General features: G+C 51.2%; 1 protein-coding gene across 1 annotated transcript in view; it reads right to left on the bottom strand.

Annotated features, from left to right (window-relative positions):
* Positions 1–819, bottom strand: part of LOC119099600 (uncharacterized) — a 31,118-nt gene extending 30,299 nt beyond the window's left edge. The window contains exon 1 of the mRNA XM_037222690.1: positions 735–819. Coding sequence (XP_037078585.1) covers positions 735–819 — 85 coding nt within the window. The remainder of the gene's footprint in view (positions 1–734) is intronic.
* Between the last annotated feature and the right edge of the window lie 11,740 nt (positions 820–12,559).

Here is a 12,559-nt window from a genome sequence, read left to right as displayed (position 1 = left end):
GCGATGTATTCTTGCGTGTATAATCCAGTTCTTCACCCAATTTTAGTTCCAGCACTGCATCTATGTCATGCTGTTCTGACAGCCCTTATAGTCATGTGCGTTTAAGCACTGTGTCTTCTCACCGGTGACGTCAAACCATTGCTGCGCTCAGCGTTGAGGATATTTAAAACCAAATAATGAAGCAGTGGATGCTTCAACTAACCACTTCCATCAGTCACCATACGAAGTACGAAATTTCGTTTGCGCCGAACTTCGCGTTTAAGGTCAAAACATCAAATTACCTGCACTGAGAAGCGTCCTCCCTCTCTCTCGCTCTCTCCATTTTTCCTGCCAAGGTCGTCGGCATCACCGCCGTAGGCATCACCTCAGTGGTGTCGGCGGTGTTTTTGCGACCTGAGTCGAGCCATTTTTCAGATAGTTAAGACATATGTGAACATAACTCACATTTCTAGGAAGAAAAAACACCGTTGTCGGAAACGTCTATCTGGGACAGCGTTGAAAGTTTCCTCGAGAGTAAAGACATACAAGGCATCATAATATAATCGCGTGATTAATTGTGAAAATATTTCGCTCACGTGACGCTACTGTTGCGATATGAGCTGTGCATGATACGTGTTCAAACTAGGACCTGGCAAAAAGCAAGCCTTTCTCTAGCGTATATGTCAGTAAGGATACACATAACAAGAATACCGGAATTATCAAAGTCCGATCAGCATGGCGGCGTCTCGACTCACCTGCGGCGGCCAGGAGCGTCAACGTCAGCAGCAGCATCAGCAGTGACGTCCAGAGGCGGTCTCTAAGGCTGCCGCCGTGGCACATGGTCCCTGGGGGGTGTCGCCGGCTCCTGGCAGTCTCGACACGTCCGCGCCGGCCTCAGCGTCGGCCGGCGGGTCGGCCTGGCAAGCCTCGCGCGCTGGCCCGCCGGGGGAGGCGCGGCGACGGGCGAGAGTGGGGGACGATTCCGGCTCTGGGGCGGAGGACACGGTGGACTCAGGGGATGGGGATGACTGGGCGGAGAGATGCCAGCGCTGAGGGATGCCTGCGCCAGGAACGGACGGGGAGATGCGAACGCCGCAGGACTGGAGATGCCTGGACGAATACGGGACGCGGGCGCCTCAGACAAGAATAAGGATCGGCGCTGGCCTGTAGAACAAACAGCGGAACGTCAGAACGCCGCGCCAACCGTGGCATACGACGGCCCCAGCACAGACGGAGAGACACCACCACCTCGGGGCAAACAGCTGGACACCACACCCTCGAAGCCACTGATGGGGCGCGGGCGCCTGGCGGAGCGTCGGCGGCGTCCGACCACCCCAGGCCGCAGCCGCACCTGAGCTGGCGTCGTTTTCGACGGCCGGCCGGGCGGCGCCGACGCGCGTCGGCGTCGGCGGGGGGCGTCGCCAGCGCAGTCCGATACACTGACAGATGGCCCGATGGGGTCTGCGGCGCGCGCGTGCTGCGGCTTGCAATTGCGTGTGTCAGGCTCGGCCGCGGAGGGTCGCAGTCTGACCGTGTCCCTGTTGTTTGGGTGTTGCTGCGGCCGCAGGTGGCGTGGAGAGGTGCGGTGCGAGAGGGTACGGTCGAACCGCGGTCACACACCGGGTTTTATTTATGGCGTGATTACCTGGCTCGTGTCGGGAATCTATTGGGTGAATATTTCGTGGGAACGAAGTATGGATGGGTGAAAGCTGTTGCGCGGTGGAATTAGCTCGATATTGAGGAAATCGCATAATTATGCATCGTTCAACTGGCAATTCAGGGAGGGAATGACAAAACCCGGGCACGAATACAACCAAACGTGATGGCACAGGAGCCGGCAGAGTTATTTCTGTGTCTTTAAAATAGGGCACCAAGTGGTCGTAAGTTTCCCCAGAGCATTTTGCATGGCAAGACGTCAGCGGCACCGCTTGGCCGATGTCAACCGTGGATTTTCAAGGTTTCTCCGTTCCATTAGGAGAATGAATACGCAAAGTGGGGGTCGTTTCGTAGATGGGGGCAATACGTGGCCTATGGCGGGGCGGCGGTGGTTAGCCGACAGACGTTGCTTAGATGACGGTAATATATTTGAAAGAAAGCACTCTGGGTCTACAAGCTATGGCGACTAGCGACATGGGCCATAACTGACTACAATATACGAACCTAGCGTATTGGGTATATTGTAGACTAGTTTTCCAATTCAGAACGACGTTACCTCTAATTTTATACTTTTAACCCTAGAAAGGTATATATATTTTAGTTGTTACCTGCTTTAGCTCGAAGACTGCCAGCCGAGGGATGACGATGACACCGGCCTCGGCTGACAGCTCTGGGCTGTATGGCTACTCGGTCAGCTGTTCGGTGAGGTCGGCCGGCGCTCAGTCGCAGCCCTACCTGCTCAGTCCAAGCACCGCCTGGTCAATCCCAGCCCCGCCTGGTCGTTCGGAGCCCTGTCTGGTCGGTCGGACCGCTGCCTGGTCGGTCCCAGCCCTGTCTGGTCGGTCGGAGCCCTGTCTGGTCGGTCGGACCGCTGCCTGGTCGGCCGCAGTCCTGCCTGGTAAGTCGGAGCCCCGCCTAGTCGATCCCAGCCCCGCCTGGTCAATCCCAGCCCTGCCTGGTCGGTCCCAGCCCTGCCTGGTTGGTCGGAGCCCTGTCTGAGTCCTTTGTGAGCCTAGTCGGTCCTAACCACGCTTGGTCGGTCGGAGCCCTGTCTGGTCGGTCGGAGCCCTGTCTGGTCGGTCGGACCGCTGCCTGGTCGGTCGCAGTCCTGCCTGGTCGGCCGGAGCCCCGTCTGGTCGGTAGGATCCCTGCCTGGTCAACCCCGGTTGTGCATCGTCGTCTGGTGCGAGAGCAAGATGAGGGGTTTCTTCCATGGAGCGGATGCTTATGCTGTCCCTCTGAAGTTGTCTCCCACTGATGAGTCAGTGACCTTCACGGGTACGATTCCCTGCATCCAGTCCATCCGCCATCTATGGGACTGTGTCCATACCCAGCCACTATCCATTCCAAATCAGTTGTCACCACTCGTTGGCATTTTTTCTAGCAAGCATATTCTACACTTTTGATACGTTTGGGGAAAGTCTTGACTCAAGCTTCCTTTTCGGCACTGATAATTAGAACAATAGTATGAACGAAGCTGCTTATGACTAAAAGAGTGCAAGCAGTAACATATCGTAGCATTTGTTGAGGTATATACTCGATATTTCGCGGGAGTCTTACCGATACGAGTACATATATCACTAATTTCCCAAAATATGGGCCCAATTCAACTCATTACCCATTATATGTAACTGCCCGAAAGCTTACCCAGTCCGTGAAATACTTTATCTATCACCCTCATATTTTCGTTCATTCTCGGCACGCGTATTACACCACACCAGATTCAAATTAGGGCCCCAATTGTGACGTGTGGCGTGATTTGGTTACGACGTGTGTTGTGATTTGATTGGCTGCACCTGCTTGTGACGCGTGTGACGCGCATAGAATCATCCTCCACCCCGGAGAGTGTGTCAGAGAAGCTGTCGGTAGCGGCCCGCGGAGACGGTCGCGCGTCGCTGGGTGCTGGCGGGCGCTAGAGGCCGCGCACCACGGCGGTCAGGGACACCGTTTAGTCAGTCAGACGGCTCTGAGATTTTAGGCGTCTTGAGTGGTGCAGTCGTGCCGATCCGTGCCGATGGTATGCACATTTGGTGAGATATCTCTTCGTAAAAGCCGAAAGCCGCGAAACCAAGGTCCACCCGACTAGCACCAGACCCTGACATCAACTGAAGGGTTTGAAAGACAACGGGGACGTCGACATTCCTAGAAGCTGTCGTCTCTGGCATTTCCAACCAGAGATGAAGTTTGTATTCTCCGAAAATACCAATTATATGTCAAGAGAAAGGCATATGAAAGTAAGACAACGAAAGCGCAAGTTTACCCGATAAGCGTATCCATCTGCATGCTGGTGCAAGGGTGCGAATATTATCATATTCACCGCGATAAGCATGTGAAACGACGTGGTGAGATGACAAATTTCGCAATCAACAAACTGAACCGGCGCCTGCTTTTGCGCTATGAAATAAAGATGGATGCTCTCTTGTGAAAGCAATTGGCGAGTAAGGTTGGACCGCGCGATATAGTTCTTGATGAGTAATCTGCTAATACCACCTGCTCAGGTTAGAAAACTGACGAATGTGTTTTAAATACAGAGTGGTATCATGAAGCAATCCACCCAGGAATAATATGTTTAGAAAGCAGAAATACACAACACAAAATGCATGAAATAATAAGTTATAGGAATTGCCACTAATTTTCAACCTTTTGATCCACAACACTTTACACACACACACACACACACACACACACACACACACACACACACACACACACACACACACACACACACACACACACACACACACACACCACACACACACCACACACACACACACACACACACACACACACACCCACACACACACACACACACACAACACAGCACACACACACAACACACACACACACACCACACAAGACACACACACACACACAGGCACACACACACACACACACCACACCACACACACAAACACACACACACACACACACAACACACACACCACACACACACACACACACACAACCACAGACATCACAGCACACCCACACACACACAATCACACCACACACACACACACACCCACACACACACACACACACACACACACACACACACACACACACACACACACACACATCACACACACCACAGAACACAACACCCCACACACACACACAACACACATACACACACACCACACACACACACAGCACACACATCACACACACACCACACCCACAACACACCACAACAACAGACACACACACCTTACGCCTCCAGAGCTGCAGTCATTGCCCCAGCCCGGGCGGATAGCTTTGCCCACACCGGCGCTCGATATCGCGATGCATGTTTTCCAGACTGCTACGGCCGGCTCGTCTCCCGGGCCTCATGTTTGATGATCATAGAGATAAATGGCCCCGAAAAACACATCACGTAAGCAAGATCCATCACTTGACGTCGATACAACGGGCTCTTGACGAGGCGCAGCGGTGTGCTTCGGGAAGTGTCGGACTCTTTGGACGAGCCTCCTGAAGTGTCGGACGCTTTGGACGAGCGCCGGTCTGGCCTGGGCATGGAAATCGTGTGCCGCCAATAGTGCGAAGCTGCAGTCTTGTCTCGCACTTCTTGCAGACGCATAATGGCGCTAAGGCGTTCTAATAAGCCGCCCTCCATTATTCATGCAACGGTTATTGTGTTACATCACATTAAGACCGCTGATTTAATATTGACGGCGCGATGGGGGCTGCGGCAGACGCAGCAATAGTTGACGACATTTCCAGCCATACGAGACACAGGAGACTTTTTTGCTTCTCAAGACAGCGTACGTCTGAGGATGCCGAATCTCTGAGCCCGAAATCCCTCGGGTCTGACGCACTGATTGCAGCTAGGTCGTCTCCAATCTGAAGCAGCCGTCCCACGTCAGAGCTCCATTTAAGACCACCAATTTCGCCATCATTCTGTTTTTCCCCTCGGATTTTTCCTCTTAAGAATGCATAACAATGGCTCTTGTTGCGTCGTCTTCTAAATTATTCGCCTCGACGTGCTGTCAGCGTCAGTGCCTCAGATATTCGCCGAGCAGGGGCGCGGGGAGGGGTATCCGCCGCGTGAGGTGGAGCAGCGAGGAGGGGGACAGCCAGCCCACGGTGGTGCGGTGGCGCGCGATTGCCCATTGCATGGCTGTGGAACGGGCAGCGAAGGCACAGGTGGGACCACCACTGGTGGGGTGGTAGGCTGACGGTATGAGCTACCAGTGGGACGGGCCGTCGGTGGGATGGGCCGCTGATGGGATGGGCCGTCGGTGGGATTGGCCGTCGGTGGAATGGGTCGCTAGTGGGATTGGCCGCCAATGGGATGGGCTGCCGATGGAATAGGTCGCCGGTGGGATAGGCCCCGGTGGGATGGGCCGCCGGTGGGACGGGCCATAGCTGGAATAAGCCACCGATGTTCCGGTCAGTCGCTCGTGCGGCGGCTAATGTGATGGCCACGTTCGTCCGCCGGTGCGCCGGTGTCCTGATCAGCCGGTGGGAGGGCCGCCACCGGTGGGACGGGCCGCCCGGACGCTGAGCTTGTTTCCGGTGGCCGGCAGCAGCCCGCCTCAGCACGGCCGGACCATTACGGCCCGGATAAAGACGCCTCCCGCGGGTGGCCATAATCGGCCGGGGATCCTCGCTCCCGACGCGCCAGGTATAACTCTCAATTAGGGTCGGATCCGCACACAGAGCTCGCTGTGTACACGCTGCCGCTGGGTCCGCGCAGGCGCGCACGCGAGGTTCGCTGTGCTCGTAGTTTGTACACGTTGGGGTGCGTTGTGGGTATGTGCGCGTTTTCACGCCAGTGTCGCGGTGCAGGGGCTCAGTCGAGAGCTCGGGCCGCTGTTCAGCATTCCGCTTTCCTTGCCGCCCTCTCACGGCTTCAGGAGGGGTGTATATTCTTTAAGTAGCCTTGCATAGACTACCGCGATGGTACAGTGTGCAATGCCGAGGATGTCACTTAGAGTGCTCAGACAGCGCGGCGTCCACGCCACATCGCCGGAGAGCGTGATTTGCCGCAACCAGTTAGCTGTTCTCATTTTGTTTGTTCGGCTGGTGGACATGCGCCATAAAACCACAAGCAAACTTTGTCTGCAAACGACAACAGCCTAGCTCTCCACATCTGCCAGTATCTTCCCCTATGACCTGAGTCGGACAACACCTCACAGTTCAAGCCAAAGAAAAAACACTTTGGTGGCACAGCAAGATGATCGAAATGGTTCGGTATGCGATCAAGATGTCAGTAAATGTCGTTGCGCACTTGACTCATTATCTCACTCTTCCGTAGCTTACATGCAACGACGTGATGCCACTAAGTGCAAAACTTTGTAGTTCGGCTTTTCTCGATGGCTGGCAGCCACGCGAGCAGCGGGGTATGGATTTTTCGTCGACAGTGATGGCTGCGCATCATTTGAGAACATTCGGACGCATTAGCTGGCTTTCCGCTCCATTGGACTGTGCATTTTCGCTGAGGCTCGCATTTGAGGACTGGGGATGTAACAAACCGAGGCTGTATCCCATAATGGTGTAATGGTTTAAGCGCTTTAGACAAGTTTCACCTACATAACCTCACAGGCACATTTCACAATCTCACATACACATCTCACAACCCCACATGCATATGTCACAATCTCACATACACGTCTCACAATCTTGTATACATATCCGGCAACCTCACATACAAAGCTCACAATCTCATATTTCACATATCCCTGCCCATCAGCGCACAAGACCGGGTTATTAGAAGTGCAGCACGTTCACCAAATTCCTCTCTCAGCGACAGATACTGGCCTGTACTTTTATCTGCATTGCAGGGCAGGCGTGGAAGAAAGCAGCACCTACACAACAAAGCGCATGGCGCACGGTCAATCTATAAAAATAAAACATTTTGTAATAGCGCCTCGAAGTTATCAGAGCTCTTGTTTCCATTCACCAATCTTGCAGACAAACCCCGCCAAGTTGTCTATATGTTTCTATATATATATATATATATATATATATATATATTATATATATATAGTTTATATATATACATATATATATATATATATATATATAAAGTTCAAGCATGCATATCATGGATCAAGCGGAGTGAGTGGTTTCATTCACGTATTGCAGTGTTTTAAATGCAGTGTTCCTTCAATGTTCCTCAGGCCTTAAACTGAGCTTATGACTTTATATCTACCACGTCGTAAACACACCAAACAGATTACATTTTCCTTTTGGGATTCAGTCGCAGCTTCTATTTTACACACCGCAGGCGTCAGACACTCCTGCGTCTTAGCATTCCTCTACAAAACAGACGCTCGTTGGCTGAATGAAATCTCAATGATCGAATGGAGTCTCTAATTATAATTCGAAGATCATGAATGTGGACAAATCCTGTCAGTGCCAGGAAAGCCTAATCCCTGCATAGTCCTCAAACGATTTTGTTGAGCTGTTGCTTGATACAGGTTGTTTTCACGACAAAGTCCGTGCCAACAAGGGAACAAGAATGATTATCAATTGAGTCGTGGGTTTCACTAGTGTAAAACCCAACACGAGTCCTTCAAAACCCTTCACGAATCATTCCAAACCGTACACGAATCCTTCAAAATCCTACACAAATCATCTAAACCCCTGCAGGGCGCTGTTTGGTCCTTCTGTGGCCCCTCATGGATCGTCCATAAAATTTCATAAGCACTCTACGAAATCGTTCTCTTTTTCACGTAATAAAGGATGCATACTTTGCTCTGTTCTACACCGTGTATTTATGTAAGTTGTTGAGTGCATGTGCGATAAACTTGATGGATGTAGATGAGACAGTATTAAAAGCCTTATTCCTCGCATAATTCAGAGGAGAATGGAGAGATAGACGTGATATTTTGGATACATGCCTTTATCGAAACGAATATCAGTAGTGCCGAATCATATATGTCGAATAGTATCGAATATCACTACTGATATTCGTTTCGAAAAAGACATACGGCCAAATATCACATCTCTCTCCCTATTTCCTGTCTATTCTACGAGGAATAAGGCTATTAACGCTGTCTCACCGTTTATTTATCATTAAGCATAAGATGACTTACGAGACCGTCATCAATGGCGGGGAGGGGGCAGAGGCGAGGTAGGATGGAGCCAGATGTAACGGTGTAGGCCAGCGTTTTCAAACTACGTCCAGCCATCCGTCGCTAGTCGGCAACTGACATTGTCAGTACTTATCGCCCGGTTCACTGACACACCAGTGTCCTATTACGCTCGCGCCCGGTGCGCTGGCTCCCTCCGTACGCCGGGGCACAACACGTTCCGTTTTACGGAGCCCGGTGAATTCCATTTCATCAGCTGGCGCCGATGGCGGCCGCGTCCCTCGAGACGCCTTAAACCATCGCAATCGTAATATATTACGCTAATGAGACTCGCGAGCCGCAACTGCACGTGCAGACTGGGCGCAAATGGCGGCGCACTCCTTGGCCGGTATGGTGAGACGGCTGTCGGCGGTGGGCCTCGATGGCAAGCTGGGGTGGATTGCTCGTCCAAGCGGGCACTTTGGACGGTGGCAGATGCGATATCGGTGAGCAGTGACCTCACATAAATTGTCAGATGCGGTTATCGCGGTCATCTAGAGGGACATCACTCGTGGAGTTGAATGGGCATTGCACGAAAGTTGTCATTTTATTGGCCTATTGCACTCCGGGGGTACTACTGATGGCGATACAGCTTGCGCAAGCTTTAAGCCAGTTATACATATTTGATTCATGTAATAAATGAGATGCATCAGTTTGTCGACAAAAGGGGTTTTGCCCTTGCATGAACTAAGCGATGGTTTTTTCCATGAAGGCATCAAGTTCATACCAAAAGAAAAACTATGCAAGGGTTATACTGATTTGCCAAAATTTCCTTCCCGCCTGGCCAACAGTTGTTCTCTGATAAAGTGCTAGATTCGGGTGTTACATTTTATCAAACTCATGGCGCAAGAATTCGTGGGTACCGCACATCGACCTATTCTGGCATGTTATCCAGTAGCCGTATATAGGACAGTCAGACTGCTGTACCCTTGGCTTGGGTAAAAGGGCTGAGGGATTTAGTTTTCATGGCTCACTTGGCTCGAGCCACGAAAAGGTCCAGGAAAACCACAAACCATCTCGGCTTTTTTGTTCAAAATATCCATGACAAAAAAAAACGCTATATACGTACATGTTGTGTCCTTCGAATGAAAAACCCGATGTTTGGGACAGAGGCGACTACTTTTTCCTTGTCGACTACTGAGCCAAAGGTAACAATAATGATGAAATCGTCGGAAATCGAAATAATGCACATGGCGTATAAACGCCTGTGTTTAAAGCAGATACCGGGGGATGTAAATTTGACCTGTAAGAAAAATGGCCGCCAAAACATTTAGCATTGTCGGAAGAGAGATTGGGAATATATCGTCTGCGGTGTGTGGTTATCAGTTATACTACATTGCAGGCTCTGCGACATCGAGTGACGAATAGATGCATGTACCAAATATTCGATTTTTTGCGACCGTCATGTTTTTGCGACCGTTTGCGACCGTTTTTGCGATCAGGTGGACAGTATACAATATTATTCATACAAATGCAACGAGACTGCAAGGCTTTGGAGGGATGTTACGCGTCAAGTGAACGGAACGTTGGGTAAGTGGCATCGCTGCTACACGCTGGAATGTGAGTTCTTGCAGCAGTATGTCAGTTTTCTGTAAAAAAGGGCACAGGGTACCGATACTGTGAACTGTGTGGAGATACTCTGTTCTTTGCTGGCGAATGGGGATTTCGATGCACGGCTCAGTCAGGATGGAAGCTTGTCCGTCGCTGGGTGACCACGCATGGTGCGTTGTGTTTGTGGTGCGTCCGCAGACCACATGGCTTCGCCATTTTTATGCAAACATGAACTGTAAACTGAACCGTGACCTTGAGACCTTTCTTTCGACGTTGAAGAAAACAATGTATGCCGGTTGGTATGAATCGCACGCTCGAGTTATTCTCTTGCGCTGTCCGTACTCTATTGCTCAAAAGACTTCTGCCTCGTTGGTCAGCGTTTTGTGCTCTGGTATCACGGTTCATGCGATAAGCCTGTCAGGTTATGGGGTCAGCTTATGAAAGTCACACCTGAAAGCAATATAAAATGTCTAAGGTGGTCTTTCTGGAAGGAGTCGCCGCCGACTCGGGTGTGATGCTCTCGTGCCTCCTGTTTCCTCCCTTCTTGCCATTTAAATAATTTAAGATGCTAGAGCACCTGCTTCGTGCACATCGCTCTTGGGTGCCACCGCGGATTTTTCGACAAATGAATGTATCCACTTGGACGGTTTATTGTATGGTTACATGAAGGAGGACGTTCCGCCGACATAGTAAGACTCTCCGCCAACATGGTAAGGCTCTCCGCCGACATGGTAAGACTCTCCGCCAACATGGTAAGGCTCTCCGCCGACATGGTAAGGCTCTCCGCCCGACATGGGGCCGACATGGCAGACTCTCCGCCGACATGGTAGGGCTCTCCGCCCGACATGGGCAAGACACTCCGCCGACATGGTAAGGGCCTCTCTCCGCCGACATGGCAAGGACTCCTCCGCCGACCTGGTAAAGGCCCTCTCCGCCGGACATGGCAAGACTCTCCGAGCCGGACATGGCAAGATTCTCCGCCGACCTAGGAAAGACATTTCGACATATTTCCTGACGGGATGGCGTTGGTCCGGCGCGGGTGAGCGTTGCGTTTTTCTCAAAAGAATACATGCGGGCAGTGGGGGGGGGGGCCAGGCGTAACCGAGAGATGCTTTTCCAATAGTCAGCTAACAAATGTACTATGTTGTTGCTCCTGTGTGGGAAGGGGGTCATGGTTTTATATTTTGATACTAAGAGTTGAACAACCTGGACATGTTGCAGCTTGGTGTGAAAGTTAAATGCGCGGCAGTTTCCCATGTTCCTTCTCCAGTACCTCAAAATTGATGAAGGGCGATTGCCGTAGTGCTTCCCTATCCAACAAGATTATTGGAGTGGAAAATTGCACCCCATAAGTGGTCCGTAAACAATGAGCGAAGCAAAAGATGACAGTCAGGTATATGTGAGTACGACGACGGCGTTATCCGGAATGGGGTCATTCATGTGAGGATGCAAACTCGACATGATGTGCGATTTAGTATACAGTTTGGCTTATCGATTATAAGCTAGAAACCGACTAGCCTATGGGCCTATTATCTTTGAGCCCAGGCCTACAACCTTATGGGATTCCGGGGTGGCATATTGTTGCGTTATACAGGTAGCTGAAAATGGAAAGTTATTCCATTCGCTGTTTGCAACACAAACACATGTGTTTTAGAGTCCTCTCCGTACGTCTTCTTTCTTGCCCTGTGTAGATAAGTGTTGAGAATGTGCCAGCATAGGGCGTGTGCATGTATGTTGTATTCCGCTTCTGTTGGCTTCTGTGAACCGCAGAAAAAATGCGAGACAGATTAGAGCAGCCGTGATCTGCGGCGCGTTGATCTGTCTCGCATGAATGCTTCGAACATATGAAACGGCTTGCAGCAATAAAAACAGGTGATAAATGAGCTTATGCTGTTGCGGTGTAAAAGGGATACAGCGGTATTTGTGGGAATGGCTTACATCAATGATATGCATGCCGAGAATGCACATCAGGGCATGCTGCAAAGCAGGCCAACGCATTATGGGTGGCAACAGCACGGCGTTCTCGATGGCAGCCCGCTTTGCGTCGTTCGCTACACAGGTGACCATGCAGGGTGCTCGGCAGGGGAGGGGGAGGGGGGGGGGCAGTCACTGCCGGTCGATGCAAACACCTTAATAACAAAGGATAGCTAGCGCATCGGCGGGCTCGTCTTAGCAAACGGCTAGGCATGTGCGCTTAGAGGAAATCTAAATTAATTAAAGTCAGTTGTTAACCATGAATATTTTCTCGTGGCGCTTCCGTTTGACCACTGCCCAAGTGAAGCCAGGTACACCGG

The sequence above is a fragment of the Pollicipes pollicipes genome, unplaced genomic scaffold, assembly GCF_011947565.3.
Source record: "Pollicipes pollicipes isolate AB1234 unplaced genomic scaffold, Ppol_2.1 Scaffold_2555;HRSCAF=2994_pilon_pilon_pilon, whole genome shotgun sequence".
Classification (NCBI taxonomy): domain Eukaryota; kingdom Metazoa; phylum Arthropoda; class Thecostraca; order Pollicipedomorpha; family Pollicipedidae; genus Pollicipes; species Pollicipes pollicipes.
This window is presented reverse-complemented; position numbering and strand designations above follow the sequence as displayed.